The 26,351-nt window shown below is 34.1% G+C and overlaps 4 protein-coding genes and 1 long non-coding RNA gene across 10 annotated transcripts; all 5 read right to left on the reverse strand.

Moving 5' to 3' along the window:
• Positions 1-1,867: 1,867 nt before the first annotated feature.
• Positions 1,868-4,267, reverse strand: LOC147279150 (putative polygalacturonase At3g15720). Its single transcript, XM_086252004.1, has 8 exons — positions 4,250-4,267; positions 4,022-4,159; positions 3,683-3,820; positions 3,396-3,569; positions 2,936-3,143; positions 2,674-2,755; positions 2,313-2,418; positions 1,868-2,206 (listed from the first exon to the last, which is right to left on the reverse strand). The coding sequence occupies exons 1-8, from the start codon at positions 4,265-4,267 to the stop codon at positions 1,868-1,870; spliced, it is 1,203 nt and encodes a 400-aa protein (XP_086108130.1).
• A 1,365-nt stretch (positions 4,268-5,632) lies between these two features.
• Positions 5,633-8,178, reverse strand: LOC147279151 (putative polygalacturonase At3g15720). Its single transcript, XM_086252005.1, has 7 exons — positions 8,095-8,178; positions 7,071-7,133; positions 6,737-6,944; positions 6,570-6,651; positions 6,362-6,470; positions 6,120-6,233; positions 5,633-5,893 (listed from the first exon to the last, which is right to left on the reverse strand). Exons 1-7 carry the CDS (start codon positions 8,176-8,178, stop codon positions 5,633-5,635), a joined length of 921 nt encoding a protein of 306 aa, XP_086108131.1.
• A 2,923-nt stretch (positions 8,179-11,101) lies between these two features.
• Positions 11,102-12,311, reverse strand: LOC147279152 (uncharacterized). The gene is made up of 3 exons (XR_015123568.1): positions 12,179-12,311; positions 12,026-12,089; positions 11,102-11,455 (listed from the first exon to the last, which is right to left on the reverse strand). It is a non-coding gene; the product is annotated as an uncharacterized LOC147279152 (long non-coding RNA).
• Positions 12,312-13,343: 1,032 nt separating this feature from the next.
• On the reverse strand, positions 13,344-17,832 carry LOC147279153 (uncharacterized protein At2g24330-like). Of its 5 annotated transcripts, none has more exons than XM_086251780.1 (6): positions 17,452-17,832; positions 17,078-17,371; positions 16,442-16,586; positions 15,123-15,232; positions 14,245-14,668; positions 13,344-14,064 (listed from the first exon to the last, which is right to left on the reverse strand). In XM_086251780.1, the coding sequence occupies exons 2-6, from the start codon at positions 17,336-17,338 to the stop codon at positions 13,781-13,783; spliced, it is 1,224 nt and encodes a 407-aa protein (XP_086107906.1). In that variant the 5' UTR covers positions 17,339-17,371; positions 17,452-17,832; the 3' UTR covers positions 13,344-13,780. The 5 variants fall into 5 exon arrangements, with proteins under 5 accessions (XP_086107906.1, XP_086107905.1, XP_086107907.1 ...); XM_086251779.1 differs by having other exon boundaries at positions 17,493-17,830; XM_086251781.1 differs by lacking the exon at positions 17,452-17,832 and adding an exon at positions 16,684-16,953 and having other exon boundaries at positions 17,078-17,207.
• Positions 17,833-19,385: 1,553 nt separating this feature from the next.
• Positions 19,386-25,413, reverse strand: LOC147279154 (DEAD-box ATP-dependent RNA helicase 15). Of its 2 annotated transcripts, XM_086252719.1 has the most exons (13): positions 25,396-25,413; positions 25,268-25,324; positions 25,026-25,138; positions 24,638-24,738; positions 23,727-23,899; positions 23,384-23,615; positions 23,150-23,268; positions 22,435-22,491; positions 22,169-22,353; positions 21,441-21,585; positions 20,462-20,545; positions 20,309-20,372; positions 19,386-19,739 (listed from the first exon to the last, which is right to left on the reverse strand). In XM_086252719.1, exons 3-13 carry the CDS (start codon positions 25,133-25,135, stop codon positions 19,729-19,731), a joined length of 1,281 nt encoding a protein of 426 aa, XP_086108845.1. In that variant the 5' UTR covers positions 25,136-25,138; positions 25,268-25,324; positions 25,396-25,413; the 3' UTR covers positions 19,386-19,728. The 2 variants fall into 2 exon arrangements, with proteins under 2 accessions (XP_086108845.1, XP_086108846.1); XM_086252720.1 differs by lacking the exons at positions 25,026-25,138; positions 25,268-25,324; positions 25,396-25,413 and having other exon boundaries at positions 23,727-24,018.
• Between the last annotated feature and the right edge of the window lie 938 nt (positions 25,414-26,351).

Consider the following 26,351-nt stretch of genomic DNA (forward strand, 5'->3'; position numbering starts at 1 on the left):
TTTAATTGCACAAAGACCCCAAACCTTAACCAATCCTAAACTTTTTTTTTCCTCTTTTTTTTTTTTTTCCTTTTTCTTTTCTTTTTCTTTTCTTTTCTTTTTCTTTTCTTTCCTTCCTTCCTTTCCTTCTTTTCTTCTTTCTTCCCATGACTTCATCTCTTTCTTCTTTCCCACTGCCCAGCCACCAGACCCACGCCCAGAGACTTCTCTCTCCTCCCTCCCTCTCTTCCTCCTTTCTCCTTCTTTTCCTCCTTCCCTGGTCTCTCTCTCTTCCTCATCTCCCTCCCCGATCTCTTCTCTCTCTTCGATCTGCGGGCTTCGGCGACGTCCGGCGACGAGGCCAGCTCGCCTTTTCCTCCCCTCTCTCTGGTCTTCGCTTCCCCGAGCCAAAAATTTCGCCGAAATTTCAAGAATTTCGGGAAATTTTTGAAATTTTCGACGAAATTGTCGAAATTAAACAAAATTTTTTTAGTTTGGTGTTAAAATTTTCATACCTTTAAAAAACGAAATTTTACACCCTAATTTATAGTCATTTTATTATGTACTTACATAGTTCTTTTGTAGTGCATTACTAGCCACATAATGAAATTAAATAACTTGACAAGAGGCGAATTGGGGTTGGCCTAGCTAGTTGGTACTTCGAGGACAAAAGCTCCCCCTTACACACCCGGGTTCGAACCCTCCCCCTCCCTTGTAATAAAAAAATTAAATAAATAACTTGACAAGAGGCAAACAAAAAAGAAAAAACATTTTAAAAACCTTGGCAAGGTCAACATGTGGAATTCCAAGTATACTGAGTTGTAATTTCAAGACTTTTACAAGAACAATATGGATTCAAACTTTGCGATCCGATAAATATAAAAGTTAATTGTAAACATTCAATCCTTAATTAATTGAACAATAATAAATGAAGTGGTTCACTTAAAATTATATATTTTGTTGAATTATTAATTAATTTTATCATTAACTATTTTTCGTCACTAAAAACACATTATTAATTAGTTATAACAAAAGGGAGAAAAACTTATCTATAATAAGGATATGAGCTGACTTGGCATTCTAAGAGATAGATCGATTATGTCTTGAAATTGGAGAAATTGTTATGTGATGAAGTATAAAAGCATAAGTGCCACCATGTTATTTGATTAAGATACCAAATCAGTCATATCTATATTGCAGAGAAATTTCTCTAACAAAATGTGTTAATTAAAGCTCTGTGAGGTTAACTCGATCGCCTTTAAAATCAATTTGTAAAGAGAGATCACATGACAGCACAACCCTACCAACGGGTTACTGGGCCCAACGCCCAGGGCTGGACCCATTGCCAAACGGCAAAACAACCCAACAAATATGGGTTATCAGGTCCAATGCCAAAGATATACGCACTAGTTGGTCTAAAATGCTCAGAAATACATATCATGATCATGGGGCTAGATGTTTGATAAAATGCCCTCAAAGAAGCTGAGGTAAGAACAAGAGGAAATATTTAGAGCTACATTCTCATTTAAAAAAAAAATATATGAAACATTCCCTCATCTCACCCCATCAAGAAATTTTTTTGAATCCGCTACATGGAGCTGTGTTGATCGTGGTTAATTATAAAGTTCATCGTTTTCATCAATTAATTAGAGAATATCCCTTATAGGCTCTATAAAAGGAGTCATCGATCGTACAAAGGGAATTGCAGCTACAACCAACCAGAAATGGCCAGCTAGGCATAAAATATTATTCTTAATTTTAAGTTACACATATATATCACTAATTTTAACAATATTAATGTTCAATCTTCTTGAATTTCTTATATCATATCATTTCAAGAAGATTGAACATTAACAATATGCATATATAATATATTTATGGCTCTCGATCACTTTGATAGGCAAGGAACATTAGGTCTAGTAAAGCTTGATCTTCCACTGGCATTCTTGCAATAAGAAATGGTGGGTTTCCCTTGCACAATCGAAGTTAAGTTGACATGATCCATAACAATGTTGGTGCAACCCAAGCCATCAGAACAATTCAGTATTATCGCTTTCTCAGTAGCTGAAGTTCCATGGAAACCACTAAATGTTATGTCGCTCACTTGTACTCCATTACCATCGGTAGATTCGGTACCAACGTAGTCTTGGTCAATAATAATTGGATTTTTGGACTCTACAAGTGTGATTTGGTTAAAAGATATTGCCTTCGCATAACCAGATCCTCCCTTGAAAAACAAACAAACAGAGAGTGTTTTTTTTATTTATGAGAAATCCTTGAAAAATAATTAATGTTAAGCATATGTATATATGATAGTTAGGAAATATTCTTACCTGGAATGTCTTGATTCTTGCACCATTCTGAGTTTTGTAAAATGTACAATTTTGAACGTGCACTTGTTCAACTGTTTCATCAGGATGTCTTCCTAAACTTCCCACACTAGAGGCAAACACATGTACATAGAGACATAGAGTTATGTTCAAATATTAAAGCTCATTTTTGTTTTTTTGTTTTTTCTTAAATTCGAATACAGACTATACAGCACATACTCTAGAAAAAGTAATGTACTCGTTCAATCTCCGTCATCCATTAAATTTCCTCTTTTTTTAGACGAAAATTATGTGGTGACGGAGCATATTTTTTCTAATAATTAAATTATGATTTTATGATTAAAGAAACATGTTTTTACCGTACCTAATACCATGACCTGGTCCGCATGTTACACGAGTTACGTTTATAAAAGAGGAGCCGCGCTTAATTGCAATGCAGTCATCACCTACAGTAATTAATTACAAGTAAAACCAAGAGATATGCAATTAATTAAACAATATCAATTACAACCAATAAGGCGATGTCACATCATTCAACACTTATATATGCAAATGATTCGCCATATATACCCATAAAATTAATAATAAAGTAATGAATAAAAAGAGGGAGAAATTAATTAAATTACCAGTTGCAATGACAGAGTCAAATATATTTACTCGTCTTGTCGCAGAGAGAACGATTCCATCAGTGTTGGGACTGTGTTCTGGTGCAATTACATGAATGTTTGATATAGATACACCAGTGGAACCATGTATATAGATATGCTTATTTGGGCTATCACGCGAATTAAATCCACTTAGTTGAAGTCTGTCACAGTAGTGGAAACTTAGAGCCTGCGCAACAACATATATAAATTTGTCATAGCGATTAAAAATGACTTAGAATTATATATAATTGATGAAAGATTCATAGAGTTGAAGAGTTACCGCGGGTGCTATGCAATTCAAGTGAGTCTCCTGCTTCCAGGCAAACATACACGAGGAAAAAATCCGATATATAAGTAGTTTTTAAAAATTTGAGAAATTAATAATACTTTATTATTTATGCATTAAAAAAATTAAAAATAAGTAGGGAATAGCAAGCACATTTGTGTAGTCAGGTAACTCAGGTTTGGGGGTCCACCATCTTGAACCCTTGCCATCTATAAGTCCTGTTCCCTTAATGACAAGGCCCTTCACATTTTGAAAGCATAGCAAGCATCCCAATTCACATCCTGTCCATTCATTAGGATTGGAGGGAGCCACAATATGCCCTCTAATCTGATTTTAAGAGAAAAAAAAAAAAAAGGAATTCGAAATTGAGACATATTCTAATAAATTAAGTGAAAGTAAATATTATTGAATTAATAATTAGTTGATGATATATTGATTACCTGAACTACAATGCTGTTTGACTTACAAGGACCCTCATATTTTATAGGCTTCACTAAGTATATTCTTCCCATTGGAATGTTTAGGGTTTGGGTGCCTCCAACAGCTCCACATACTTTTTGCCATGCCTTCAAGAAAGCCTTTTTACATACAAATAAATTAAAAATTCAATATGTATTAAATTAGCGATATATTTATTTCATTTTAATTTCTTCTATCTTTTTGTGTATATATATATTATATATAGCAAGATATAGAGACTGTTTAAAAAAAAAAAAAAAAAAAAAAAAAAAAAAAAAAAAAAAAGATGATTGAAAATGATCAGTTCAAGATTTAATTACTGGGGAGTCATCGACTTGGCCATTTCCGGTAGCACCAAAATCAAACACATTATAAGTACCATCTTGGGCATATGCAATGCCAATTATAGATGAAACAATAGCCAAAAAAGGAAGTAAACCAACTGATGGTAGTTTGTCCTGCACAAAATATAAAAAGAGAATTAAGCTTTCAGTGCATGCACTACTCATGTTTCAAGAATAATGGAAAGGAAAAGAACAGAAACTCGCCATTATCACTGCACTCATGTTTCAAGAAGATTGAAAAGCAAAAGATCGAACAGAATATTGCCAAGGGATCACCAATAAAAACTCAATGAAAACTCATGGATTTATATATATCATATCCTCCTCTTATCCATATACCTTCTTATTTATAGTCTTATACTCTTATTGGAATTGAACATGGAGTCCCTTCCACTGGTATTGACAATTAAATATTAATAACACTAATCAATATAGGATATGCCTATATCTAATCAATGTCTTTATTTGGAAATTTTTCTCCTGAGGCCTTAATTTTTGGACATATAAAATCAGCTTTACAGACTTGTGGTGTCTGACTTGATTTATGAAAAAGATCCAGGAAGGTGGTTAATTATATAATCTGTACATGCATGTTGAGTTTTGAGATTTTGCTTTCTCTTCTTTTTCATTTCATTAGTTGGTGAATTGTACTCGTTAGTTGGTGAATTGTTTACTTTATAATTGTTTTTTTATTTCTTACTTAGTTAATGGATAATGAATTTTTTTGTGCCCTTTTATGCGGCATTCGGTAATCAATTTTTTCAACGTACCGTTCACTGTAATGTCCATGATGATCATCAATTTATGCAGAAAAAAAAATATATATATTATAAAATTTGACTTTAAAACCCAATATATATATTATAAAATTTGACTTTAAGATAAAGGTAGGCATATATGAGAGACCAAAGCAACAATTATTTTAAGTTGCCATATAACTGTTTTCGCATTAGATCGATTGGAACAATATATTGGTTGGCCTGCTGCCACAACAGGATACAACCGCACAATCGATCGATGAACTCAAAAAAGAAGATACAATTTGCATGTTTTACAAAAAATTAAATTATAATTGATGAATGTATATAGTAAAGCTTGATTTTCTATCGGTGTCGTTGTATAATAAGAAGGAATTGGCTTAATTAAGTTCCAATTAAGAAGCATAATATGCAATGCATCAGTGCTTTGATAGGCATATATGGAACGTCAGGTGTAGTAAAGCTTGATATTCCACTGGCATTGTTGCATAAAGATCGAAGTGGCTTTCCAGGCACCCCCGAGGTTATGTTGATATGATCCATATATTATAATGTTGGTGCAGCCCAAATTAGAGCAATTAATCCAATGTTATGGCTTGTTCAGTATCTGAAGTTCCATGAAAGCCACTAAATGTTACATCACTCACCTTCACTAATGTTACATTGTGGAGTGTGGACTAAGGAATAGCCATTAATTGTGTTTTCGATCACTATATATTTGTTTTATCCTTCAACACTCATCATTGAAGTCCACCTAACTAATAGTCGATAACTTGTATAATTAGGCACCAAAATTAACTGCTCTATCTCTATTTCACCACTCGTTATTTCATGATCTATATGGGGGTCTTCCATAGCCCAAGTCTTGTAAGCAAGGCACAGTGGGTGTGGTGTAGGCAGATGTTCCTTTGGCATTCATGCAAGAGGCAAAAACCTGATCACCCCCATTAGCTGCTGATGTTATGTTAACATGACCCATTTTAATGTTGGTGCAATTTATCTTTGCACAGTTCAATGTGATTGCACAATTCCAAGCACTCGTTCCCTTCACACCAGTGTACGTAACATTGCTCACTGACACTGCCTTGCTCTGCAACATTAATTCATTTCTGATTATAACTTTGCACATATATACCATATATACCAAGATCCAGTTGTATAATAATATTTGACCAAACCCCATTTGTTTTTTATTTTTATTGAAAGAGAAAGTAATGTTAAAATGATCATATTCTTAGACCATATCACATTATATTATCTAAAAATGTGATTTCGAAATTATGCAAAAGAAAAAATATATACATGCATGCACTTACCATGTTTTTGCAACTGCCACCAGGGCAGTAAAATTGGTCAATGATAATCGAATTGCTAGCGTTCTGAAGTTGGATGCCTTCGAAATGAATATTCCTCGCGTACCCTGAACCCCCCTAATCAAAATAAGAGCCAATTATTGATAAGGGTTTAGTTTTTAATTATCACTTTACTATTAAGCAAATGCAACATAAGATAGTCGATTGAGATGATCAAAATAATTATAAATTAGTACTTTTCTCACCTGCCAGGTCTTAATCCTTGCTCCATACATAGACCCTTTAAAAGTAGAGTTTCGCACAAACACCTCTTCAACTGTTTCATATGCCCCATTTGCTCCAAGGCTTCCCACACTATATAATAAGAGACACATTTACTAGAAAGAAAAAACCAAAATTATAATATTAAACCAAAATTCAACTAACATATTAAAGATGAGATATTTGACAAACCTTATACCATGACCTGGGCCACATTCAATCCCCGAAATATTGATATGAGAACAATTTCCCTTGATAGCAATGCAGTCATCCCCTAGCATGCATATTAATATATAGGTACATTATTACCAACAAAAAAAAAAAAAAAACAACACCTAATTAAATGATAGATTAATTACCAGTTGCAATGTTACTGTTTTGGATTTGCACATGTGTTGTGGAGCCAATATCAATTCCATCAGTGTTAGGGCTTGATTCGGGTGCAGTTATATTAAGATGGGAAAGAGATACATTGTTACTACGAATTATATTGATATGGTTTCTTGGGCTATTAACATGAGTTAATCCCCTAAGCTCAAGATTAGAGCAACTGTAGATAAACAAAGCCTGCAATATTAATAGGAAAAGGGATACAAATTAATTTCTATTGGATATATATTAATTAATAGAAATAATTAACTGTGTTACAAATTTCTTTGTATAATGAATTAAAAGTTTTCCATAGTGTCTTACCGTAGGCCTATAGCAGTTTGCATAACCCAACAAAGGGAGAGTTTGATCATAACTACTTCTTTCCTGGAAATAAATTAGAGTTATAATTTTTTACCCATCTAATTTCATGAATATGATAATATATATATATATACACAGAAATATTAATTCTCTTATTAGAAGTGAATCTGGATTGAATAAAACAAAGTGATTATGAATTATTTAATAGGTTGAGGTACTATATTAAATGTGTGGTCCAAATTTAGAATTTGTCAACATAATATTGTGAGAATTGAAATGCATAGAATAAAAAGTTATGATCATAAAACTACACTGCGGTATGGGGCTATGGGCAGAAAAAAAAAAAAAAAAAAAAAAAAAAAAAAAGAAGTAGCTAGCATCTGTTATCAGAATTTGTGAGGATATGTGTTACTCTATAAATGCATAGAATAAAATGTAAAGATGTGTACATGATGGTCTTTTTTTTCCTGTTTGTTCCACCAAATTTCACCCTGACCGTCGATAATTCCTGATCCATTGATGATGAGATTGGCCACATTAGAAAATCCTAGCCAGCTATTTGCATAACAATTTTTCCATCCACTCGTATATGCTGGAGCAATGATGGTTCCTGAAATCTGCATCCCACAAACTTCAATCTTTTGAAGTGAATTAATTTGGACAATGCTTAACCTAATCAAAGTAATTAATCTGATCAAAACCGTATTCCAATTGTATTGCCAATAAAATCCATTAATTGATTATGATTAAAAAAACTCCAGTAAAATACAAATCATTTTCAGACATTTCATGTTCCATTACGAAGGATTTTATCTTAGTAAAGTATCATTTCTGTACTCATATGTAAAACGCTTTTACTCAGTAGCAATTTTGTTAAAAATATATAAGAATTTTTTAATTTTTACATATTCACCTACAAAGATTTCAAATTACGTGATAACATAGATAAAAACATGTATAAGCTCGGTTTTTGAAATTTTTTGTCCTGATCACAAACACATAAATAAATAATTAAGTGAAGTACCTTAACTCGAACAGATTTAGACTTGCAGGGACCTTGAAAATGAACAGGCTGCAATTTAAATGTCTTTCCTCCAGGTATTTCCATTGTTGGCAGACCATAATAACATCCTTCAGCTTCACACAGATCCTTCCACGCTTTTAAAAAAGCCTATCAAATATTGCATATATATAAAAATCAAAAATTAAGCAAACAATTAATATATTATTTTTAGAATTGATATTAAAGAAGCAAAACCCAAATAGAAAAACTGCAAAATTAATAAAGTTGAAGGCAATATTTTACTTGGGAATCATCATTTTGACCATCTCCAGTGGCACCATAGTCAACCACGTTGAAAATATTTGAGCTTTCACACGCAGCTCCAATGTCGACAAAACTCGTTAAAACAATACAAATGATAAAAGTGGTGCCCCATAAATCCTGCGCATATATATTTAATGTCTAGTTATATTATTATTTTCAATTTTAGAGAATATGATAAAAATAACATATTATAGAGAATACGGCTAAACAATACAAATAATAAAAGTAGTGTGGTAACTTTTCGTATACATATTATGAGGGATGCTGTTTTATCAAATTATGAATCTGAATCACATACACATTTAATTAAAAGCCAATTTAAATAATAATTCAGATGTACAATTTGACCACATAATATTGTACGTTATGTTGCGAGACTTTTTGTAGAGAATATATAGAACATTTTTTCTATATATTTTCTCCATAATAGTAGTGGCGAATTCTAGTTCTACAAGTAGAGCCACTCGTGTACAGATGCTAGTAGCTCTAATAGAATACTTGATGAAAAAAGAGGTAGCAAATTCAGAAATGCTAAATGCTCGGATCTATGTACCATTTTGTGTGATTTGTATATATGAACAGCTTCGAAAAAATTTATGCATGGTTTGCACCCTCTTTGCCTATTCTATATATATGATATATATGGACATTGAAAATGAAATAAGTAATGCATCCCATTAATTCCCTTCCCTATTATTCCATATGACAATATCTTTGTTGTTTATAATTTTAATTAAAGTACAAATATAGAGAAAGAGAGAAAGAGAGAGAGCCACTTTCAAATTTTTAATTAATATGTATATATTGTACACAAATGCATCATGTTAGTTTGAGCTTCTTTTATTTTTTTTTTGTAATCAGAGGAAAAGTTTATTTCCATAGGGTTTTCGACTTTTTCCTAAAAGTTATAAGCAGAGTTGGTCCATATTTGACTTCCTCCGAAAGGTTTATAATTTATAGGAAACCCAAAATGCTATATTAGAGCTGAAATTTTATTTTGGATTTCATATGGAGTGAATCCATACTGAATTGAAGGTGTAAGGAAATGGATTCTACAAAGCCAGAGAAAGGTCTCTTCGATTCTCCAATGGCTGTCTAGAGATAGGCTGTGACAACCCACCAGGAAGCACAATAAATCACTTCCAGTAGCAATACCACTTGGCCCACAGACAAAGAAGAATTTGGAGGCTTTCTTGCTTTTGGGCAGGGGCGGAGACGAGATGCTATATATGCTTGCGGGGGCCGAAATATAAATATTTAATTCTCACCAATATCTCACTAAATAATTTCAATAATATCTTAAAAAAAATTATTTTAACTCTTTCTATTATTATAAAAAATAGTATGAAATTGTTAAGTTGTGTACATATACATATATTAAATTCTCATATAATTAGTATGAACAGTATGACACATTTTTTGAATGACACTCAGTACTACACCCAAAATATATTCATATGAATTTTGTGAATTCATATAGATATTTACAATTAGAGTTTATTTATTATGAGCATGTTAAAAATTTATTGTTGGAATACTATGTTTTACACATTTGTTGCACTAATCAAGATCATGATCATGATCAATTATCTTTGATTCTGTGTAATACATAGTTCTTAAATATTAATTTTCTTGTTTGGTTTAATAGAGGGGTTTTATTTAAGAAATTGGACTTTGAAGAAGTATGGTCCTTAAAACAAAGGAAACTACAAGAATAAATTACCAATGATTTTAGTTTTTTGCAACTATAAATGTGGGGGGGGGGGGGGGGAATCCGAAAATTACATACAAAAAGTTGGATGAAGAATAAGATACAAAATAATTGGTTTTAAATAAACCCATTCTTTAAAAAATATATATTAAAAAAAAAAGCAATATGATCAATTAAGTACCAAAAAAAAAAACTCATATTACCAATAACCATAAAAAAATAAATATCAAAATGATGAGGTTTGAGTTATGTAGTATTTGATTTAACTATAATCTCAACGAAAATAATAGAATCAGAAGTGAAGAAAAAATGTAATTACACACATGACACAACAAATATACTCTACACATTGGTAATTACAACTTATGTTGAATTATTTTTTTTTTAAGTTTGCACGGGCCATGGCCCCTAGTCTCTCCTACGTTCCGCCTCTGCTTATCGGTTGAGTAAATGAGGAAAGAAATCAAAGAATAGAAGGAAAGAAATATGACGTTAATTTTTTTTTCTGTTTAGGTCAGATATTAATGATTGTAAAGTGTTAAATATCGATGACTTAGTCATATATCTCACAAAATAATTTGTCTTTCTTTGAAAATAATATTTGTTATGATAACCAAAGTATACACAGAGATTCTCAAATAAGGAAGATTCTTATTTTACGAAAAGGCCGGACTGCATTGTGGGTTGAGTAACAGTTTACTCAATTACCATTTACCAAAGATCAAAAACATAATATTTTCTCCGACCTTGAAATGATTTTTTTTCGTAACTGCTCTATACATTGTACTCCTAAGTACTATTGTTTTACTCATTTACCATAAGAAATACTGAAATAGTAAACAATTTCAGAAAAAGGAGAAAATTTTGGTTTTCTAGCTTGAAAAACTTGCATTACCAAAAAGGCAAAAACTAATACAGGGAAAACCTTTATTAGTTTATCTTATGCGCCTCTCCCTCCTATATAACATATTTTTCTTGTACAACACAAACTGATAAGCGACAGAAAAGAACACACATTACATTTCTCTCCAAAAGTTCAATTTTTTTACCCAAAAGTGCATAGGTCCACAGCTAGTAAACACATAAAACTGCAAATGAATGCTAAAAATTTGAACGCATACTACATACTCTCTCAAATCCCTAATAGCGTCATGCCTACTTCCTTGTGTGGAGGAGGGAGCAACAAGTTTTAGAAACTACAGTTCAAAGTCGTATACATTAGCGTAGAGCGCTTCAAATCGTTTAAAATCAGTCTGAAAAACACAAAACGATATGCAGCAAACCCTCCTCCACTGTCCGAGTAAATGAAGCCATCATGTCGAGACGTAAACTTCCATCAAGACGGCACTGCATACAAGAGTAATTGTCAAAAGTAGAATCCCGTTAAGCCATGAAACTAACAAAAACCAACAACAGTTAGTTCCCATATGGCATCGACCAGAACATCTCACATACAATAATTGTCAACATCAAATTCAAAGTGGTAAATGAAATGTAGAAACTAAAGCATATAATAGAAGAAATCATATGATGATTGTGAAGACGTATGGAAACAATTGCGCAAACACAACGCATATGGGAAAAACCATAGAGGATACGCATTTTACCAATTTGCTACTAATATTAACATACACCAAAGTCGGCCAAAAATGAGAGTAATTGTGAGGAAAGTACAATAATAAGACCCATAAATAACACAAACATGAATGGGAAAGAAATTTAAATATTTTCTGTCTTTTTTCTCCATTGATAGATGCAAAAATTAGTAAGAGAGTTTAGTGCATATAAGATGAAATAAAAAAAAATCATTAATCAAAAAGATGAAGGTTAAAGTATATATTGAACCTACTATAAACTACGGTTACAGATTCACAAGTCACAATCACACACAATAAACTTTTAAGCAAGAGAACATACTATATGTAGCAGTGTCAATCTGTTCAGGAAGCTCCTTTATATCAACCTCAAACCTCTCTTGAACCTGCATATGCAAACCTAAAAAGATAAAAAACACAAAAAAGTGGCAATAAACAATGGAAAAGATAAAGACCAGCAAAACTAATTTCATACATCATTAAGAACAACGGAGTCTGCAGCAGATGAAACAAATGTAATTGCAAGCCCTTTGGTGCCGAACCTACCAGCTCTTCCAACCTGTCAAGATTTCGATATGAACGCAGGAGGTTAGACAGCTCTAAGGCTTTTCATATTAAACATTAGTATTATATCCACAACATTTATTTTGCATCATGCAGTCTAAATACTCATATACACTCACAATTTAGCATGCATAACATATGATACAATGCACCACAAGGAAACTAAATTAATTCAATACTGTTCACAGAAAAGATATAAAACTGTTACATTTGTACTGTTTACTTTAAAAGAAAAATATCCATGAAAATCTTGAGCATGTATTGAAGGCAAATTTGTTTTTATTTCACAATTTCAAAACACCTGAGTTATAGGAAAAAAAAAAATAGAGAAGAGAGAAATAGCTTAACAGGTACCTGGTTGAGGAGAAGAGGAAGCTGGTTGTAGCTGAAAGTGGAAGATGAAGAAGAAAGAGCCGGGCTTTTTGGTGTGAAATTGGGAAGAATAAAAAATATAATTTGGGGGGTTTTTTTAGGTCAGCGTGCGAGGAAAGGAAAGGCTTTGATTTTGGTTACATTTATTTCCTTTTGTTTATTTTTTTATTTATTTTTTTATTATATAATAAAATAAAAAATAAAAAATATGACTGGAAAAGAAAGGGCCGACCCACGCAGGCAGAGAGGGAAGTCGGACAGACAGACGGACTTGAGAGATTTTTTTTTTTTTTTTTCCTTTTTTAAGTGTTTTTTTTTTTTGGTGAATGAGAAAGGGGTTTGATGTATGTGACACGAGGGTCAAGATCCAGTCAGAATCTGACCAACAAAAAATAAAGATGCAGTCAGAATCTCAGGAGACTTTTACAGTTAGTTCCCACCAGTCTGCCAACATTTAATTAACTCTGCAACTTTTCTATTTACTAACTGAAAAATCTAAACTAAAACATATTTTATTATTTACCAAAAAAATGAATAAAATAAATTGGTGGATACACTTCAATAGCATCAATCAAACTATGTGATTCAGAGTTGGGACGCTACCTCACAAGCTCAAGTGCTCAACAATAACCATCCTTATCCGGGTTCTCATTTTCTTGATAATATTAGTATTAGGGAAATACTGAAATGAAACTCTAAGTAAACAAGTTTAATTCATATCCTTTCCTGGATAAAAAATAAATAAACAAAGAGTAACAGTTTCTGAACAACTCAAGTAGTATTCCCTCTTGTATCACTTACATTACAACAGTAAAGTTATGATTTTCCAAAATTGGAGAGTTTAGAAAGGTACTTGGGACCATTTATCCGCAACTTTATACCATTACCAGCAACGACAAGCGAACCAGACAACAATATAATAAAATGAAAACTCAAGAGATGTACAAGATAACAATCAATCCATGTAATCTATGTTTTTCATAAACGCCCCATAGTTTCTCGGCAAGGCATCTCAACTTCAACGCTTTCTTGTACACGACCAAGCATATAGGCAAACACATAAATCCATCCAGCAGAATAAGCCCCATACCTACAAGCAAAGGGAAACGAAGACCTAACTGAAGAAAAGAACATCTTCACCCTACTCGTGTTTTTCTAAACTAACTGTATCACCCGACGCAGGCCTTTCAGTTACTTCCTCAATCTCTGGACCAGCTCCAACCGGGCTGCTACTTGTGACTACACTGTCATTCAAAGAACCACTGGCTTGGTTTGTTGCATCACTTCCGACCCCTGCTCTCAAAGAGCCCGAACTAGGAGTGCTAGAACCAGAACCGCGCTCTTCCAATTGTTTAGGCCTATTTAGGGCATGACAGTGGGGGCAATAATAAGTGATATACGGGAAATCCTCCTTCTTAGCAAGACCTGCACAGACACAAAAATAAAAAATCATTCATTATCTTACAACCACAAAATTGAAAGAAAGCATCTCAGTGAGGAGAGTGCATGAGTCTGCAGGTGCACCATATTCAGGACTTTCCGTCACTTGCTTCAAAGAAAACATGAAAAAATAAGAGTGCATACTACAGGATGCAGATAACTTACCATTGTGCATATGACAGTTGCCGCATATGAGCGCATAAGACTGTGTTGGATCCTCACCCACAAGTAATGCTGCAATACGAGCAATCCATCCTCCATCTTGTGGAGATGATGCTTGAGGATTGTGATGAGCAACAACCAGCTGATTCTCCATAGGAGTCTGAGGACCCTCGGACCCTACAGAATGAGGTGTATCATCATCAGGATAAAGCAATGGGGCACTCCCTGTACTACTAGATCTGGTGTGTACTGGCTTCCGGTTTCGAAGTTCACCAGAGCGGACAAGTTCAACATCATTGCTTTTTCCTGCTGGGGCATTTGTTTTAGATTCATCTCCCACATGAAATATCAAGCCTGAATCTGCACCCAACTTAGAAGCCAGGACAGTTGCAGCAGCTGCCTTTGCTGCTGGGTCAGGATCATATCTCTGCATACAAGAACATAACTTAAGCACAAACAAAAAAAATGGTGGCGAACAAACAAGGTACATCTTCACATATACCATTACTCAAGCACAAACTATTGAGGAGCCTCAGCCCCAACAAGGAGAAAAGGAAAAAACAAACGATTCAGCCCACAACAATAGAAATAAGTATGTCATGATTATTGCAATTGACTTTATTGACTCAATTATCTGGTTCATTTTACATGAGTTCCTAGAATTCTTCCAAACAATTCTGCATATATAATATAAAAACCTCGACACAACCATTAACACAGTCAAATGAGATAAAATGAGATGAAGGGCCAAATGATACGTCAAGGCCTACACCATAAAAATTCAACAAACTAACAGAAAACACCAAAGAGAGTTCAATAATGAGACATAAAGACATATAAAGAGGGCAATAATAACAACAAAACTCGCTTCTAATCATCACCTGAATAAGCTGTTGAGTAGTGTAATAATTTGTCTTCTCTTTAAGTTCATTAATTTTTGCTTGCCTTTCAGCCCGAAGTCTTTCCAGGGTTTTGTTATCCTTGCGATCACCTATACTTGAGATAACAAATTGTTAATAAAAACGAGTATGAACACTGGACATGTACCCTCCACTTATTTGCAGTATCATATTGGACATTGATTAAAGGCAAGAAATCTATCTTTTCAATGCATTCTAAATAATGGGTTCAAACCACCAAACATCCAAATTATTCAACAGACATTTTGATCAACAGTGATAAACTAATGAAATATTAACATCATAGATCTAGTTTTGTAGCTTTCCGTCCATGATCCATTACAACACTGACGTGGCGTTAGACTACTAAAAACCATATGTTTGATGCTTTTGTATGTTCTTCCTAAAATACAGGCATGCATAAAGCTGGTAAGCATAGACTCGCAACAGACAAAATTAAAAATAAACATGCCAAGAAAATCAAGATAGGGACAGCTGGAAAGAGACTTTTGCTAGTAAAAAAATGCATGATATGTACCATATGTGTACACATTGGAAACAATATTGAACTTCAGATCAGGTATCACATATGAACTAGCCACCAGTACCATGGGAAATTCCACAGTTTAATGATTTGTGAATTGCAATAATGACTTCCGAGAAGATTCCCAAACTTAGTGAGTTTTTGCTCATTTTCCATCAATTGAACTCTTATGAGAGTGTGCATCATTCTCCAAACTATTTAACAAAAGTATGATTTGACCATCTCTAATTACTAATAAAGTTACTATAGCTAACATTTAAGAAAATACAGAAAGGATTTTCTCTTGCATGCAAAGGAGGATGCAATTCAAACATCACTCTGCATGAATGAGGAAAGAAGTTTAAAGCAACAGGTCCCCAATGACTTCCAACAAATGTTGTCTAGCAAATGACTCCAATAATTTAAAGTGGAAATCTCTATCAGAGAATTGCACAGTTTATAATTTTATATGGCTTTCTAACTCCAAATGGAATTATAGGAGAAGCTACACTCCATGTGCACAAAGAATATATGATCAAGCTCAAACAAACTCAATAAACAAAGTAAGAAGCCACCAACGCAAGTATTAAAAAATAAGTCAAAATTCCTCCTAACAAAAGGACAATCAGAAATATTAAAACAAAATTGGAACCAGATACTTTTTGAAAAAGAAGTTATAAAAATATTAAAAAATAATAATTGGAAATACCACATGACATAAAACTGAACCTATCTATCCTACAAAAGATAAGCAAGTTGTAAATTTTAAGACACTTACACATCTTTGTGAAGCTCATGAATGCTGAATACGCAAGAGAGGAAAAGGCGGGCAAAAGAAACATCGGCATAACTCGAAACACCCTCATCTTCCAATCTAAATCAGTTGATCTTGTCGTTAATATAGCATAACCGATAGCAATAACCTGAAATTAAAGGGTTTAAAACAAAATCTTTGGGAAGAAACAAAAAATAAGGAAAATGACAAAAGAGTAAGTAACAGACAACAGTGTACTTTGATACCATCACTTGCCCAACTCGCTCAAAGTCTATATTCCAAGAAATTTGATAATGGTCAAAGTGCATTTTTAGACCATTCATGGAGATGAAAATGAAGTAGTATTGCCCCGAAAAGTCAGAATTCTTAATTAGCCAAATAACCCAGATAGTGTAACAAACAACATTGTATTTTGACGCCATCACCTTCCCAACTAGCTGAAACTCAATACTCCAAGAAATTTGGTAACGGTTGTAGTGGATTCTAAGACCTTTTATGGACATGAAAAGGAACTACTATTGGCACCAAAAAGTCAGAATTCTTAATCAGCCAAACAAGTCAGGTAGTGTAACAGAGCACCCCAAATTGATGGGTGTGTATATGAATATGCTTAACAAAGCAGAGCAAGACATCCAATACCTCAAAAAGGACGGAGAAGATAATGAGGTGTCTGGTCATGCGCCTCCAAGTTAGGGATCGCCGCTTCATTCTAGCGAGGACAGTGGCTTCTTCCTTGGAAATGTACTGAAGGCGCTTCTCGAAATCGTCGCCGTGCAATCGGAAGATCCCACTCCACATTCGGGAGAATATTCCCTTGCGCTTCTTCTTGGCTACGGGCGTAGCGGGAGCCGAGTGATTCTTCGCGCCTTCTCCGACGACGTCGCTTTTGTCCTCCGCCATTCCCTTGGTCCTTTCAATTTCTCCTTCCTCGTTCTGTAAGATGAATAAAAACCGCAGCATAAATACATAGAAAAAAAAAATCAGATCTGAAAAATTGTGAAAGTTATGAGGACCTTGAAGAAAGTGATGGGAGATCGAGAGAGCTTGAATCAACCTTCGCTTTCAGATCTCGGAGAGACCGAGAGAGAGAGAGTAATGATGAAAATTGAGAAAGAAGAGAAGTCCGTGAGGGGAACGCAAAGCAGAGCTTTGAATTTGATCGATGAAGATGACGATGACGATGACGATGACGATGATGCGCAGAGAGAGAGTATCGGCGGTGGAGTGAGAGACGAGAGTGTCGAGGAAGGGCGGTGTTCAAAATAATCGGGGGTGGGCTTTTTCTTTATTTTCGTAATTCTTGCTTTTTAGATGTTAGTTTTTTTCACACGCAATGAGAGACGCGCACACCGCAGCGCCAACAACGCGGAGCCGGGTCCAGACCCTATTTGCCTTCCCATGCCTCTCCAACCGCCTCCAAATTTAATTGCTCATTAACTCAACTCAGTACCCAACTCTACTCTCTACCTATTCATCTTATTTAACCCAATTTTAACCTCAAGATTTTTTCAGGAATTTTCATAAAATGACTTGTTTTAAATGTAGCGGGGCCCGAAATATAAATATTTAATTCTCACCAATATCTCACTAAATAATTTTAATAATATCTTAAAAAAAATTATTTTAACTCTTTCTATTATTACAAAAAATAGTATGAAATTGTTAAGTTGTGTACATATACATATATTAAATTCTCATATAATTAGTATGAATTTTGTGAATTCATATAGATATTTACAATTAGAGTTTATTTATTATGAGCATGTTAAAAATTTATTGTTGGAATACTATGTTTTACACATTTGTTGCACTAATCAAGATCATGATCATGATCAATTATCTTTGATTCTGTGTAATACATAGTTCTTAAATATTAATTTTCTTGTTTGGTTTAATAGAGGGGTTTTATTTAAGAAATTGGACTTTGAAGAAGTATGGTCCTTAAAACAAAGGAAACTACAAGAATAAATTACCAATGATTTTAGTTTTTTGCAACTATAAATGTGGGGGGAATCCGAAAATTACATACAAAAAGTTGGATGAAGAATAAGATACAAAATAATTGGTTTTAAATAAACCCATTCTTTAAAAAATATATATTAAAAAAAAAAAAGCAATATGATCAATTAAGTACCAAAAAAAAAAACTCATATTACCAATAACCATAAAAAAATAAATATCAAAATGATGAGGTTTGAGTTATGTAGTATTTGATTTAACTATAATCTCAACGAAAATAATAGAATCAGAAGTGAAGAAAAAATGTAATTACACACATGACACAACAAATATACTCTTACACATTGGTAATTACAACTTATGTTGAATTATTTTTTTTTTAAGTTTGCACGGGCCATGGCCCCTAGTCTCTCCTACGTTCCGCCTCTGCTTATCGGTTGAGTAAATGAGGAAAGAAATCAAAGAATAGAAGGAAAGAAATATGACGTTAATTTTTTTTTCTGTTTAGGTCAGATATTAATGATTGTAAAGTGTTAAATATCGATGACTTAGTCATATATCTCACAAAATAATTTGTCTTTCTTTGAAAATAATATTTGTTATGATAACCAAAGTATACACAGAGATTCTCAAATAAGGAAGATTCTTATTTTACGAAAAGGCCGGACTGCATTGTGGGTTGAGTAACAGTTTACTCAATTACCATTTACCAAAGATCAAAAACATAATATTTTCTCCGACCTTGAAATGATTTTTTTTCGTAACTGCTCTATACATTGTACTCCTAAGTACTATTGTTTTACTCATTTACCATAAGAAATACTGAAATAGTAAACAATTTCAGAAAAAGGAGAAAATTTTGGTTTTCTAGCTTGAAAAACTTGCATTACCAAAAAGGCAAAAACTAATACAGGGAAAACCTTTATTAGTTTATCTTATGCGCCTCTCCCTCCTATATAACATATTTTTCTTGTACAACACAAACTGATAAGCGACAGAAAAGAACACACATTACATTTCTCTCCAAAAGTTCAATTTTTTTACCCAAAAGTGCATAGGTCCACAGCTAGTAAACACATAAAACTGCAAATGAATGCTAAAAATTTGAACGCATACTACATACTCTCTCAAATCCCTAATAGCGTCATGCCTACTTCCTTGTGTGGAGGAGGGAGCAACAAGTTTTAGAAACTACAGTTCAAAGTCGTATACATTAGCGTAGAGCGCTTCAAATCGTTTAAAATCAGTCTGAAAAACACAAAACGATATGCAGCAAACCCTCCTCCACTGTCCGAGTAAATGAAGCCATCATGTCGAGACGTAAACTTCCATCAAGACGGCACTGCATACAAGAGTAATTGTCAAAAGTAGAATCCCGTTAAGCCATGAAACTAACAAAAACCAACAACAGTTAGTTCCCATATGGCATCGACCAGAACATCTCACATACAATAATTGTCAACATCAAATTCAAAGTGGTAAATGAAATGTAGAAACAAAAGCATATAATAGAAGAAATCATATGATGATTGTGAAGACGTATGGAAACAATTGCGCAAACACAACGCATATGGGAAAACCATAGAGGATACGCATTTTACCAATTTGCTACTAATATTAACATACACCAAAGTCGGCCAAAAATGAGAGTAATTGTGAGGAAAGTACAATAATAAGACCCGTAAATAACACAAACATGAATGGGAAAGAAATTTAAATATTTTCTGTCTTTTTTCTCCATTGATAGATGCAAAAATTAGTAAGAGAGTTTAGTGCATATAAGATGAAATAAAAAAAAATCATTAATCAAAAAGATGAAGGTTAAAGTATATATTGAACCTACTATAAACTACGGTTACAGATTCACAAGTCACAATCACACACAATAAACTTTTAAGCAAGAGAACATACTATATGTAGCAGTGTCAATCTGTTCAGGAAGCTCCTTTATATCAACCTCAAACCTCTCTTGAACCTGCATATGCAAACCTAAAAAGATAAAAAACACAAAAAAGTGGCAATAAACAATGGAAAAGATAAAGACCAGCAAAACTAATTTCATACATCATTAAGAACAACGGAGTCTGCAGCAGATGAAACAAATGTAATTGCAAGCCCTTTGGTGCCGAACCTACCAGCTCTTCCAACCTGTCAAGATTTCGATATGAACGCAGGAGGTTAGACAGCTCTAAGGCTTTTCATATTAACATTAGTATTATATCCACAACATTTATTTTGCATCATGCAGTCTAAATACTCATATACACTCACAATTTAGCATGCATAACATATGATACAATGCACCACAAGGAAACTAAATTAATTCAATACTGTTCACAGAAAAGATATAAAACTGTTACATTTGTACTGTTTACTTTAAAAGAAAAATATCCATGAAAATCTTGAGCATGTATTGAAGGCAAATTTGTTTTTATTTCACAATTTCAAAACACCTGAGTTATTAGTCAAACTTTCAAATACACTAGCATTTTCTTTGATATCTCACACTAACAGGACCAATTAAGTTTGTTGAACTTGCATCTTAATATGTACCATCAACATGATTTTTCTTCTGGAATAAAATTCTGCTATCTTGACAATTTTGGTCTTTTATAATTAAGGAATGTAATAAGGGGATAGCAAAAGATCATAACTGGAGTTCTCAAAACTCTATTTTTGTTTTCTGATCCACATCTTACAACTACTACAATATTCTGAGATTTAAAAAAAAAAATGTTTTATCAGATATACATTTTTAACCAAGCATTAGTTTTAATTTCAGTTGTAGGTTTTAAAACAAAATAATGGGATATAATTTGATGACTGTTTATGTGTCATAGTCATATAAATGCAGTGTCAATCATCCTTTTCCAGAAAAGAAGTAAAGGCATATGATGATGCATGACACCAATACAAAATACCCCTAAAGAACAGGTAGAAACAGACCAAAACGACAAGATAATACATAAGTTAAAAAACTCAGTTGCACAATAAAGATGTAGGAGAAGACTACTCTTAAATTAAGGAAATAATCTTAACCTACCCTGTGCAAGTAAGTGTCAGCAGAATCTGGCATGTCATAATTGATGACGATGTTAACACGTTCAATGTCGATTCCTCTACCAACCAAATCTGTGGCCACAAGAATCCTGTTCTGACCCTCCTTGAATCCTTTGTAGCGCTTCAATCTACAAAAGGCATACCATTACAGATTAAATGCAACTCCCAGTCCCAACGGAAAATAACTTAGCCAAACAAGGGAGACAGTACAACAAGACATTTCATACTGGACTGATACTGGATGCCAGGACAAGAAAGAAAGTAGAAACGGAAGAGAGGGGGGGGACACCAGGATAGACAGGGTATAACTATAACTTCAATACAAAAACAGAAACTAAAAAACAGTAGAAAACTCAACATCAAGCTTTTAACTTGGGGCAAACAAGATTCATATGAACCCATTAAGAAGATAAGTTATAACAAATAGAAAACCAAAAGAATAATATATCATGGCAATGAAAAATTAACAAATATAAACACCTCACAGGGTCCATTTTTCCCACGTTCACATCACATTGTATAGAAACTTCACAAAAACCAAATTACAAAGATGGGTAATGAAATGAGTTACTAAGAACACAAAAAAAAAACAAAAAAAAAAGTTGTAGTAATCTATCCCAAATATAGAAACAAAAAAAATACTAAAACTCCACAAGCTATCAAAATACGAAAATACGAAAAATGTACATATATGCATGTTACTATACAAACCTTTCTTCCTGGTTCATTCCAGAATGGATGCATATGGAGGGAAAATTACACTCTGAAAGTAACTTGTTCAACTCTGCGGCTCTGCTCACACTTTTGACGAATATAACAACTTGGTTGAAGTCCAACGCATCAAGGAGGTCATTCAACTTGCGGTTTTTCTCTGCCTCAGTTAACTTGATGTAGTGCTGCCATTTCAGATACAAAGGTAAGATTCATATCAATGAACAAGTGCAATCAACTGAAAATCAGCTTGTAAAAACACATACCTGTACTAGACCATGCAGAGTCAACTTGGCTTCGTCATCAACATATATTTCCATGGGCTGAAAGGAACAAATGTCACAGTAAATCATATTAGGGGCCTTCCTCAAGCTAATAGAATCCAGAAGGAAATGAATGACGGATGCACATCTCTTGAATCAAGATTCTGGTCCATCTGTTTTGTCTCCTCCAAGATACTTTTCTAAACCACACCAAGCAACCACCATTCAAGCACTGACGCTCAATACAATCTATTACCCAATTTTGACAGTTGACCAAAGTAGAAATCAACTCCAACACCCTCACCCACCCACCCACCCACCCACCCCTCAACTGGCAAACAAACCCAAAATACCCTTGACCCCAAATCTAAAACCACACCAACATGACCTAATAAAAACAAAAAAGCCTAAACCAAAGGAGAAAAATGAACCTAGACAAATATTAATGCAGTATACAAGGCGCTAATCCCACACAACTGTGAGAACTCCTAAAAGATGGCCTCTGTGTATTACTTTTTCTTTTTTACTCCAGTTGAACACCCTTATCAAGCCACAAATTCCAAATAAACGGCCGAATAAAGATACCATGTAAACACAATGCCAACAGCAAGCAGTCATGGAACCACCGCATTCTACGTAATTAGACAACTCTCGGAGAAAGTGGGATTATGGAAAAAGAGACTTCAAAATTGAAGTAGTACTGGCCATGAGACATTACATCTTGCATAAATTTCTTGCAAACCGGGCGGATTTCTTTGCTGAGTGTTGCAGAAAACATCATCACTTGCTTATCATGAGGTGTCATCTTGAAAATTTCTTGCACATCTCTCCTCATGTCTGCATTGAGTAGAAAGCAAATAATGAGAAAACATGGAAACATTAACTAAGGCATACAGGAAAATCCAATGGCACACAAACACGAACACTATCTGTAAACATAAACATCCCATACCAAGTGATTCAAGCATCTTGTCACATTCATCGAGGATAAAATGCCTCACATTCTTCAAAGAGAGGTCCTTTTCTCTTGCCAGTGCCAGTATTCTTCCAGGCGTTCCAACAACAATGTGGGGGCATTCGTTTTTAAGTAAATCTTTGTGAAGTTTGATATTGACACCACCATAGAAGACAGCAACCTTGAGATCAGGCAAGTAGGTACTGAACCTCTCGAACTCGTGACAAATCTACACATGAGTTAGGAAACAAAAGTGAGGTGATATGTATATATGAATGGACAAGAGAAAAATTAATTCAGACATTAATTTTATCAGATAGAATATGGATTGGAAATGTACCTGGTAAGCTAATTCTCTAGTATGACAAAGAACAAGAGCAGAAACTTGGCCTGCTACAGGGTCAATCTGCTGCAAAGTCGATAAAACAAAAACAGCAGTTTTTCCCATCCCTGATTTAGCTTGACAAATAACATCCATGCCCAGGATAGCTTGCGGGATACATTCATGTTGTACTGATGAAGAACCAAAGAAAACCGCATCGAAGGAACCATTGGTAAGTAAAACATAACCTCTCCAATCTTTATATGAAAGTTTTCTCTGAATTCAAGATTATGATAGTAGAACAAATTACCTGAAAAGCATACATCAAATCATTAAAATTAAGCATTGCAAAAAAAAAAAAAATGAGAAGCAGGTAAATAATAATGGGAAAAATTATCTAATCCTACAGAAGTGCAAAAGCCATATAGCATGCATCAACTCAAAATCCTGACACATGAACCACACTACTTATGAGAGAGAATGATGATCTATACCAATTCCCTTATCTGAACTAGACCACAACAATCTAAGACACTAAACGAGTTCCCTCTACAACCACCTCCTAGAGTGAGAGTGGAAAATTCCCATTTGAAACCAAAGGGGATAAACTAATGAGCATTGAAGAAACAAACTCCAAACCAACACACAGTCCTTATCCAAAATAAATTTCAACTGTATAAACTATACAAGTTTTGACATTTTAGTTCAAAGAGCACCTTGGCATCACAGAGAACAAGAAATGACCTATTCAGCTATTCTAAAACAACATAGAGCCATAATGTATGATATAATCTAGAAGTCAAAATATACATGTGTATATCGAAACATAATCATAAGGCCAATGAAAAATTGAAAGAATCAGGAAAACGGGTTGACTTCACCAACAAAAATAAAAAGAACTATCAATAATAAAGAGTTTAATAGTTTGCCTTCTGAAGGATGCTCAAATCCTGAGTCCACAATAGCCCGAAGAAGCTCTGGCTTCAAAAGGAAATCTCTGAACCCTGAGCTGTGAATTCCAACGTATCCCCTGCCAAAACCAAGAATAAATAAGAATAAAATTAGACCTAAATATAAATCAATTGCAATCAGACTAGCTTTACTTTATGATCACCATTCCTATTTCACCAATCAAATAGGAGCAACAGATAATATATAATCCAAAACATCCGCAACCAGCTAAAAGGAAAGGTTGAATCTTTTTAATCTAATTTCCTGTGTTTTCTGAGAAAACAAACATCAAATCGATTTGCTCTTCGTTTCCTAAACAATCTGACAACAGAAAACAGGTACAGAATCCATAGAACAAAAACTCACTTCTTGGCGGCTTCGCCATTGACTTTAGCTGCGGAGTCGGGGGCCTTCTCGTCATCTTCTTCGTAGTCGACGAGCTCCTCGTCGTAAACGTCGTCCCTTGTTTCGCCCATATTCTGCTATTCAGAGACCTCCAATTAGGGTTTCGAAGCTCGAGTCGGAAATTAGGGTTTCGAACTTTTGAATCCGACACAGTTGTTAGAGAAATTAGGGTTTCCGAAGGAGATGGAGATGGAGAATTTTACCTGTGCGAAAGTGTGAGTAGGTTGAATAAGGGTGAGGGTTTGAGAGTTTGGGAGAGTCTGCAAATTGAAAACGTTAGCTGAAAAAACCAATTTGAAACTTTTAGTGAGAGAGAGAGTCGGGATGAGACCTCAACGAAGAGAGAGCAAAGCCAGTGATAGGGTTACAAGGATTGGGAACCACCACTATATATAAACGGCCTATTTCCGAAACTACCCTTGCTGTTTGTCAATATTCACTATAATACTATTGATCCACTTATATCAATTTTGGCAGAATAAAATTTCTTTTTTTTCTTTTTCATATTGGAGTGATGGAGTCGGCAACTTGGCATCTAGATAAGCTGAGGTAAGATGATCGGTTTGGCGTTTGTAATAGGAGTAACGTTAGATGTATCATTCTTGGGCAAAAAAAAAATATGTTAGATGTATCGATCTAGGGGTGGAATCGGTTCGAAAACCTATGACTGACTACTGAACTGACATTTCTCAGATGCCACATAATGCAATTGCCGCCATACCGAAGGCTATCGGTTATTGACAATTTTAGGTTCTGTTGGGGTCAGTCAACAGTTTTGGAGGTGCAGTTCGGGGTTTTGGTGTTATGAGTGGGTGGTTTTGCATACAGTTTCCAACTATTGATGGTGGCGGTTCGATTCGTTTCGCCAACTGAAACTAAAAAGACACAAACATAACCGAACTGATTGATTTGGATTGACTGGGTAGACGGTTTTTTTTTCGATAATTCGGTAAAAAATGTCAGCCCTAGATGTATTATATATTTTTGTATCACAAGTGTAGTCGATAGTTTGGTATAAATGTGGTACCAAAGATTTTATACAAATAATTTTATTCATGCAATACTAATAATTTTGTTAGTTTCAATCTTGGGAAAAATCAAATGAGCCAAGCTAAGCTTAAGCCTAAAAAAATATTTGAGCTTGAGCTCAGTTTGACCACATTAGTATTCGGCTCGATTTGGCTCATTTACACCCTTATTTGAGCCAAATGAGCCAAACTCAACTCAAGATCAAAGTCATTTAAAAACGAGCCAAACTTGAGCTTCGAAAAAATCAAATGAGCCAAA

Source organism: Dryas octopetala, chromosome 7, assembly GCF_963921425.1.
Source record: "Dryas octopetala chromosome 7, drDryOcto1.1, whole genome shotgun sequence".
Taxonomy (NCBI): Eukaryota; Viridiplantae; Streptophyta; class Magnoliopsida; order Rosales; family Rosaceae; genus Dryas; species Dryas octopetala.